Source organism: Anas platyrhynchos, chromosome 14, assembly GCF_047663525.1.
Source record: "Anas platyrhynchos isolate ZD024472 breed Pekin duck chromosome 14, IASCAAS_PekinDuck_T2T, whole genome shotgun sequence".
Classification (NCBI taxonomy): domain Eukaryota; kingdom Metazoa; phylum Chordata; class Aves; order Anseriformes; family Anatidae; genus Anas; species Anas platyrhynchos.
This window is the reverse complement of record NC_092600.1, coordinates 1,662,002-1,671,498: the sequence shown is the minus strand read 5'-3', so window position 1 is coordinate 1,671,498 and position 9,497 is coordinate 1,662,002. Positions and strand designations below refer to the sequence as shown.

The 9,497-nt window shown below is 55.7% G+C and overlaps 1 protein-coding gene across 1 annotated transcript; it reads left to right on the top strand.

Annotated features, from left to right (window-relative positions):
* The first annotated feature begins 6,699 nt into the window (after window positions 1-6,699).
* Window positions 6,700-8,987, top strand: LOC106018562 (uncharacterized). Its single transcript, XM_013104022.5, has 4 exons — window positions 6,700-6,872; window positions 7,426-7,476; window positions 7,911-8,024; window positions 8,383-8,987. The coding sequence occupies exons 1-4, from the start codon at window positions 6,723-6,725 to the stop codon at window positions 8,491-8,493; spliced, it is 426 nt and encodes a 141-aa protein (XP_012959476.3). The 5' UTR covers window positions 6,700-6,722; the 3' UTR covers window positions 8,494-8,987.
* The last annotated feature ends 510 nt before the right edge of the window (window positions 8,988-9,497 follow it).

Genomic DNA, 9,497 nt, shown 5'->3' with positions numbered 1-9,497 from the left:
GCACCACGGACAGAGGCAGCCCTGCCACCCCCTGCCCCGAGGGCTTTGCTGCAGGGGACAGTGACACGGTGACACAGCCCTGTGCTATGCTCCTTGTGGCCCTGCAGGACCCTTCAAGGTAAAAAGGGACAGCACCTGCTAAAGTGTCTAGATAACATCTGCACCAAAACCCAGCAGCAGCGTGGGTCTCTGTTTGCACGTCTCCATAGGTGATGTTCCTGAGCCCTGCACAGCACCAGAGGGCTCAGTGGACATGGCAGCAGGGGCATCAAAGGGTAATGCCAGAAACAGCACTTGAACTAAGGATTGTTTCCACCTGAAATTTTCAATTTTCTGAAAATGCAGGTTGTTAGAGTCAAGGTGCCCCCGCCACCGGGGAAAACACTGAAAAATAAACATACGAATGGGACTTCCTAGCAATTACACTCACTGATCCCCTGAAAAGGCAATTGACACTAAACTGGGGAGGGGGCGAAAGAAGACGAAGGAAAATGCTACTAACATGCATTACGTTTGCAGTTTTAAGTAAGAAGCTTCACTGACTCTAGTACTACTTCCTGAAGGGGAATTTTCTTGAAGATCTAATCAACAGAAAAAAATGACTTTGAATTTTCAAATTTTCCTGTGCTACCTGTTTATTTTAGCGTGACACATACATCCCGGCTCATGAAGAATTACTTTATCTTCAGAAGCAACTCCCCTACCTTTGTGGATTCCGTGCTTCCCCTTCTTCTCCTCCCCCTTCCCCCAAACAAGATAACGACACAGATTGCCATTCCCCTATAACAAAGCTTAGACACACTTTTGCTTTTAACAACCTTTCTCTGTTCCCCAGCTGCAGATGTTACCTACATGCATTATGGGCTTAGAATTTTTGTCAGAACTTGGAGAAAGGATAGAAAATGCATTGGGAAGCTGCCTCCTCTGCCATTAAGTGTCAGCATTAAAATGATAAAAAGCTGGTGATCCCCACAATTTTTTCCACGCCTTTCACTTGCTTATTCCAAGGAGGAACCTGTGGCCGTGCGAGCAGAGCAGACACCACCAGCCCCACGGTTTTGATATCGCCTGGAAGACAAAAATCACGGACGAGCCATGCTCATGGGAATGGCACACAGGAGAAACTCCGAATCCTTTCGCTGCCTTCCACTGCTCCCGGGCACACTGGGGACTGAGTGGGGCCGGCACTGCTGCGGGGTGAGCGTGGTGAGGGGTTTGCTGCGCCGCCACCGCCTCCCCTCCCGCACCCACAGGAAGCTGGGGTGCTACAGATCGGCGCTGTCAGCCGCCCCCAGAGCCACGTCAAGGGCATCCCTGCCCCGCCACAGCTTCCTGCCTCGGCCGCCGCGGCGCAGCCGCTCCATGGCAGCTGCCCCCGGCCTCATCCCGGGAGAGGGTGGGAAGGAGCGGGATGTGCGGAGGGAAGGGGCCAGGGCTCCTCCTGGCAGGTGGTGCCATGTATGGCTCAGTGCTCAGCACAAAACCAAGCAGGAAAGGTTGGAAACGAGGAGGTGTTTCTGCTCAGAATGAGCGGTGAGCCATCGGGATGGGATGCCCGGGGAGGTGGTGGCATCACCGTCCCTTGGGGTGTTCAAGGACGGGTGCTTGGGGACACGGCTTAGTGGTGACATTGGTGGTAGGGGGATGGTTGGAGCAGCTGATCTTGGAGGGCTTTTCCCACCTGAATTAATGATTCTGTGATTCAAGATGTGGTTGAAGGCGCATGGGGCACGGCTGTATCAAGGTGACCACCTGGGCAGGTGACAAAGCCGTGCAGCCACCACCTCCCCGCTCGCCATTTCGGCTGGAGCCGCGGCTCATTTCCAGCCATCGGCAGAGAAATCCCAGCCCCACAGCACCACACACACCCCATGGCAAGGACAGCGCAGCCACAGGCCCTCTGGGCTGTGCCTGGATTTAAGAACCAAGAAGAAAACTGGAAACAATTTTAGGTGCATTCACAGGACTGCCAGCGGGTGCGCCAGCAATGGGCTCAGCCCCGCAGAACGGGCACCGGGGCGATGCCTCCATCGCTTCCCCACCATCACCTCCATGCCACACCACTTCTGTCTCCAACGACATAATTTCATTTATCTGCACTCGGTCAGCGAGGAGACAGATGCTTTCACTGGGAAAAAACGGGCTTAGAGACATCGCTGTCTGAACAGCCTCGGTGCCAAGTGGGGGCTGTGCTAGCGGTGGAGAACCAGCGCTTTTAAGCTCTGGCATCCTTTGATACCAGCGACGCTGTGCGAGTGGCCTGCTGGATGCTTGGAGGCTGCTACTGACACGGCAGCTCTGCCCCAAGTTCTTCGTGTTTAACACTTCCGAAAAATAAAAAGAAAAAAAGGCACGGTTACAAATAAACACCACAAACTAAGCCAATAAAAAAATAGGCGATCCTATCAAAAGTTTAACAATTTCATGCTTGTAACTTCGTTAGCATCTAAATGTCACTCGAAATATCATTCCTGATCTATTTCACTATGACAGTTTGTTTACTACCCCTTGGGCAAGCTTCCAGGAGCCAACGCCAAGCCCCTGCCTATGGCCAGATCGCACCTTTGGGAAACGAGAACTCCTTCATCCGGTCCGTCCTATTCCATGTAACTTGGTTTATGTAAAAAAAAAATTAAAAATCGCATTTGCTGTGTCTGTCACACACCCTCCCCTCCAGCTGCGCTGGCTGAAGGAAGCGGGGAGGCTCCAGCTGGCCGCGTTTGCATTCTGAAACACGGTTTGTAAACTCAACCACTGATTCAAGAGATACTGCATGTGCTGATGCTAGATGTTATATTGTGACCCACATTTTAGTGTTATAAAAAGTTTTATTTAACTTCTCACCAGCTTCAGAAATCGAGGAGCAGCGCACATGAGAAAATGGTCTGAAAAAAAATGGTCTGTGTCCTCTCAGGATTTTTTTTAAAAATGCCAAGTTGGGCTGTCCTTGGAAAGGAGAAAATGGTGATTTGCCCAAAATTAAGCCCTCAAAAATCACAGAAGAGTTGGGTTGGCCTCTTCGCACAGATAACCAGATAGGACTAGAGAGAATGGCCTCAAGTCACGCTAGGGGAGGTTCAGGTTGGAAATGAGGAGACGTTTCTGCTCAGAGCAGGCACGGGGACGGGAGGTGGGGGAGTCACCAACCCTGGGGGTGCTCAAGGACGGGTTGGACGTGGTGCTTGGGGACAGGGTTTAGTGGTGACGTTGGTGGTAGGGGGGTGGTTGGACCAGCTGGTTCAGAGGGCTTTTCCAACCTGAATGATTCTGTGATTCTGTGTGTGCATCATCCCCGTTATACCACCCCCTGGGTCCTAGGAACCGCTTCCTAATTGCGTGACCCCAGCCCTCCACAGGACCCGTCACTCAGTGTGGCTGGGACAGCCATGGGATGAACTGGGACAGCTGTGGGATGAACTGGGACAGCCGTGGGACGAGCTGGGCTGCTGAGCTCAAGGTGTGGAGGCCGCACAGCTGCTTTCAGCACCGGGGCAGCCTGGAGGAGAATTTCCGAGCGTGCTGAGATGCAGCTGGGGGGGTGCAGGTGCTGGGAACACTCCAGCAACACCACTGCCCTCTCCTGTCTTGCAGCTACCTGGCCTAAAAGGCACGAACCCAGCCCATCTACAACAGGGGACCACAGATCCCCTGTTGCCTACAGAGCCAGAAACAAGAAGGGGGTGATGCCACAGGGAGAGGCAGCCCCTAAAATCAGACGTACCTGCCCCCTGTGCCCAGTTCTTTCCCTCAGGTTCTGCTGACCCCGTCCCTTGCCACCAGCGCTGCCCTGCCCAGGAGCTCCTCCTTTGCCTGCGGTGGTCGTGGGCATCAGCCTGGGCTTCGCTGCTGAAACAAAGAAAAAAAGAGCAGGAATTGGGACATGAGGACAATGCAAAAATCAGGTTTGGGTTGCACTGAGGGTTTCGTCATCTGCCTGGATTGATTTTGTGATGAATGACAGCAGCATTTTGGATGCTTTTAATCTCAGGGTGACTTTTTCCTACATTTCCTTAGATTTTGGGCTTGTTCCCACACTGCCCTGATGGCGGCAGCTCCCAGACCCACAGGGTTTGTGTCCTGCCTGGCAGGGGCACACCAGCGGGCGTCCGTGCTGGGGGTGATGCCCAGGCAGAAGTTCCCTGTATCATTTCATACCACTGCTGGTTCCGGTGCTTAGAGCAGCCACAGATGCTCTGGGCGCGTTATTTCGTTTCCCTTCTGGCCAAGGACTCCCAAAGCTCTGTGGTCCCCGTCCCTCGCCCCCTCCTGCCCGAGGAAGCAAGCCCCCAGCTCACCACCATTTCTCAGAACCGGGCTCCACCTTCTAGCTATCGTTTTCCACCCACACGAGCCGAATTGATACATGTCAGCTTTTCCCATCATCAACGTTACCGTATCAATAGTTAGGGGGAATGATTTTTATCTGCCTGGGGGGGAGATGACGCGCCGGGCGCGGGTGTGTGGCTTTGTGGGACGCCCCCAGCCCCGTGCCCCCTGACCCCATGTCCCCGAGGTGCCCGGAACCCATCCCGGGTGGTGCCAGCTCCTGGCTCGAGGGATCAGGGAGCTTCTGCAGGAAACTGGCTTTAGGACAGACAGACGGATGGACAGACAGACCCATGCTCTGCTCCACCACCCTGCACACACCCCCGTGCCTTCACCTCCCTCCCGGTGCCTGCGGAGGAAATCCTCCAGGCTCCATCTGGCTCTGCCCCAGCCTCTAATGGCTGGGAAATTCCACGGCTGGGAATCGCTTCTGGCTTTTTTCAGCTCCCAGGAAAAACGGCTTTCTCCAGGCTAATGCAAGCAGCTGATGTCAGTGAAAACAGGGGGCTCCAGCCCAGTCCTGTCACTGTGGTGTCGGATCTTTGAATATAGAAATAAGGCACCAAAATGGGCTTGAAAAGCAACGTTCAGCCCTTGGTTGGACCACACAACACTGAAATTCACCGAAAATTTAAAAATAATTTGTGAAAATGGAAATGTTCCATTATTTCCTAAAAAATATTGAAAAATTTGCAGCTTTTTCCAAGCCTCTGGCCAGGAACAAGCTGACAGCTGGGGCTCCTGGGCAGGGGCAGCAGCACCGCGAGGCTGCCGCGGGGCTGGGCTGGAGGCACAGGGCTCCAGAACGTGCATGGCAGAACTTTGGGGAGAAACAAGGCGTTTTGGCAAGTCAACATTTCACACCGCCGAATTCCCAGTGCCGGCTCGGTTTAGCAATGGTGGGAAATAACCACAGGTGTGTGGCTGCTGGCGTGGTTAAGGAAAAGGTGTCTGCATCTCCCTCAGCTACCGCAGGTTTTCTGCCGCACCGCGGATCAGCGTGGGGTGCTGTGGGGTGCTGTAGGGTGTCATGGGATGGGCTGGGACATCACAGGGCAGCATGAGGTGGCACAGGATGGCGTGGGACGGGGGGCACAGCGTGGTCGGGCACCTTATGGGGCCGACAGGCTCCGTGCCAGGCCGGGCGCTGCAGGAGGGGATACGTGCTGCAGAGCTGAGCAAGTCCTCGTTAAAAGCCAAACACCCACACGCCAGAAAAACCCCTCAGCTACTTCTTCCTTTACATGCAAGAGCATTTTTTTTTTGTTGTTTCTTTGCAGATGTTTAACATCTTGATAAAAGTTTCGAGGTTTTCTTTCCTTTCAAAATCTGATTTTGGCTACTTTAGCTTACCAGATCCTGCTGCCATTACGGCCAGGCAATGTGATTCTTTCTGACACTCGGTTCATTTATCCCCCAAACCCCCAACACCAGCCGCTCCCCATTTCCTCCCCCAGGGCTGCCCATTTGCAGCAGGGGCAGCCGAGCCGCAGCGGGGACATCCACGGGGCCACCACCACAGAGGAGGAGACACCGGTGGTGGCCAGGTCCCCTCTCGGTGGTGGAGCCCCCGGAAAGCAGCGTTGGGGTGCTCCCCACCACATCCCCCGCTGCAGCACTGAGGATGCTCGTGTGGGCAGTGCCAGCAGGGGATGGACCCAGAAGAGACGAGGCCGGAGGGGCAGCCAAGGCGCATGTTCCAGTGAAAAAGCAAATTTCTGCTTGCGTGTTGCTCTGGGCCTTGGTTTCCTAACAGCAGGGTGACACCAGCCCCTGCCCAGCACCTTTTCATAAACCTACTCAATGTCCAGTCCCCAAATGCACCAAAATTCAAGCAAACACTGGGATTGTGCTGAAACCAGTGAGGCAATGCCATCGGGGCAGGGGATCCCAGCTGCACGCATCCCGGAGCGGGTCCTTCCACACCATCCCTTGTCCTGTCCGTGGGTGAGGCAAGGAGCATTGGGAGCATTGCTCGAGCACGAGCTCCTTGCTTGGCTTTGCTCTCGGTGCACTCAGTTTTCGGGCTCACCTCGAGGGTATTCCACACAGCGCCCGCTGCACGACGACAGCAGACAGATCCCCCGACAGCAGCCAGAGACTCTAGACTTCCCATTTCGGTATCTCTCCATCTATCAATCAGGTGATTAAAATCTGCATGGTCAGTGAAAAGCGAATAAAGTTGGTGAGGGTGAAGTCTGTGCCGTCGGCATTACATAATGCCCTTCTTTGGGGAGCCCTGCCAGATCAGCACAGGAAGACACCTATATTTGGTATTTGATGGAGATGCTGCTGCCTGGTCGCACTATAAAAATCGTGCCCTGCCAAGCAGCGAGCCAGTGAGGTCCTCGCAGCGAGCCTGCCGGAGGGGAAGAGCACCCAGGGGCCGCGACAGGATGTTCTCCCCGCTGAAGGCTGCTTTTGCTCTCCTCTACCTGGCAGAGCTCATTTCGTCCCGACCGCTGACGACAACCTCGTCCACCGCGTCCAGGCTGAAGCTGTCGGAGATCACCCACCGCATCCAGCAGCTCAACACGGGAGTGCAGGTAAATACCGAAACGCCTCGTGGCTGCTTCTCCGGTAGCCATGGCTTTACTGATGACTCCTAGCAGCCCCACGCACAGCCCAGGCCCTCTCCTAGCATCCCCTCTCTCCATAGGGGGTCACCAGGAGGGTGCAGCTCTTCCCCTCACCTCATTTTGGGTTTTGGCTCTGCCAATCCTCGGTGCAGGGATGCTGCCACCAACCCGAGCATGCAGCAGCCGCTCTGACTGAGCACCCAGGCTCGGGGCTCGTTGGGCACTGAGCACGCAGAGGTGCACGAGGCTGCTCGGGGACATGGGAATGGAGCAGGAAAATGCTGCCAAAGCAGAGCCTGGCGGGTGGCACCGCAGGGTCCCTGCTCCTGGTGGCAGTGGCAGTGCCGGGGCCCAGCAGCACGGGGGCCGTGGGGAGCGGGATGGGGACACCGCGTCCCCGGGGAGCGGCGGCAGCACCGCGGGCTCAGCAGCTGCTCCTCGCCCACCGGCGTTTTGGCTGTGGGTGGTGCCACTGGGGACGGTCTCCTAATGACAGCTTTCACTTGTGTCCTTTCTCCAGGTCCCTTGCAATGACACCAGAGTGGCACAGGTCGCTTTCACGGATCGGAAGGTAACAAAGGCTTTACGGCTATGCAGAAAACACATTTTTAGTAAATACAGACATAACCAGAGCGCTTGTCAACACTGCACGCAGACCGCAAAGCAGGGGGCGTTTTATTAGTCACCGAGCTGTGCCGCACAAGTGCATCGAGCTGGGTGCAAGCTCCTGAAAATTGAACCCGCCCCGCGAGCTGCCTCCAGCACGCACCCGTGGGTGTCCGCTGCGCCCCATCGGGCTGCCCACACCTTACATAACGGGCACGGCCCGCGGCCTGGGCCTCCCCGCACCGCTGGGGTGAGGGGTGTGGAGGTCATTTAAAGTGAAGTGAGGGCACTCAAGGAAGTCCCTGCAGAGCTTCCTGCCGGCCCTGGGCACTTCAGGTGGGGAGCAATGATTTCAGCCAGCAGCATGGCTCTAACGATTGTGCCGTTCCTCTCCGCCAGCTCTCGGAGCACGACTTGCTGTGCCAAGCTGCCACGGCGCTCGCCAAGGTCACCAGGTGCAAGAATGACTACGAGCCCCTCATCATCAACCTGAAGAGCCTCCACGGCAAGGCGGTGAGTGCAGGGTCCCCTTGTTCCCCTCAGGTTCAGTCTGTGCAGCCGTGAGCACTGCGCACCCCCAGCAGCAGCACCGCGCTCTCAGCGCTCCTCCCGGGGTGGCCCCGGGTGCTGCAGCCCTGCAGGGGCTTGGTTTTCCTTCTGGGGAAGCTGCTGGGTGCTCTCAGAACAGGTGGCTGGGGCTGGGATTTTGTCCCGAGCTGAGGACACACACCCAAAACTCCGGGGCAGGTCCTCACGGCTGCTGATGGGTGGTGCGGTTGGGAGGCAGGTGTGAAACGCCCGCTTTGGGAGCTCCTTCAGCTTCCAGGTGTGACTGCTGTGCGCTCACACGCCTCTGCTTCTCCTTCCCCAGGGCTGCTCCCTGAGCACTGACAACGAGATTTACCTGCGCAACTTCTTGCCGGAGCTGGGGAACTTCACGCAGGCGCTGTACCGGCGCCTCGCCACCACGGCTGCCAACTGAGGCACGCGCAGCCCCCCAGCTGGCAGCTCCCACCGAGCGATCCTAGCCCTGGTAGTTCTTGAAATAGGTTTTTTGCAGTGTTTTGAGCTCCTCATGGCATGCACTTCCCTGGCTCTGACTCCAGCCCTCCCAAACCCAACGTAATCCTAAATGCTCCGCGCCCAGCCCTGGCTGGCGATGGGAAACATCCCCGTCCCCATCGCTGTCCCCATCACCGTCTCCGTCCCCAACCCCGCAGGCACCGGCACCTCCCCGGCTGTGTCCGACAGCCGGGCCCTGCAGGAGAGGCCCCGTGTGCGGGGCTGGGTGCTGGGACCTTTGGGATGCGCGTCCCCAACCCCAGGCACGGGTGTCCCCAGCGCAGCCACCGGCGCGGTGCTGTTAACTCGTTCACCTCCCGATGCAAACAAAACCAAAACCAGATTATCTGCTTCCTGTTCCCCTTAAGGAAGGGAGGCTTCTTCATAATTGCCTCCTCTTCCTAAAGAGATCAAAATCTGGGCTGAAATGAAGCGTTTTCGCTAACGACCTGCTCCAGCAGCTCACCAGGATCGCGGTGCGGACAAGCAGCAGGGAGGGAGGTGGCACGGCCAGCACGGCGAGCTCTTCATGCAACTTGCAGTGTCTTCTATATCGTCAGTGGGCTTCTAAGTTATTAATAGCAAAGACTAGGATAGTCTGTAGGGCAACTGGATCCAATGGGTGCTCATGAGCATCACAGTTCCAGAGATTATTTATTATATTTTATTTAAATAACTTATTTTTATACTGCTTAGTCTGAAGATTCACGATCAAGAAGTCCTGACCGTGGAAAGCAGCTGCTGTGTGCTTTTCTTCAGTCAGGAGCCAAGGAAAAAGCCAGGATTCAGATGTGTTTTATTTTTAACTTATATGATAGTAGTTCTATGGAATATCGTCGTATTTAAATTACTGCTACCTCACTCTTAGGGAACTGTTTGTGCCTAATTGCCTCTTCACGACATTCAACAAATGAATGTGTACTG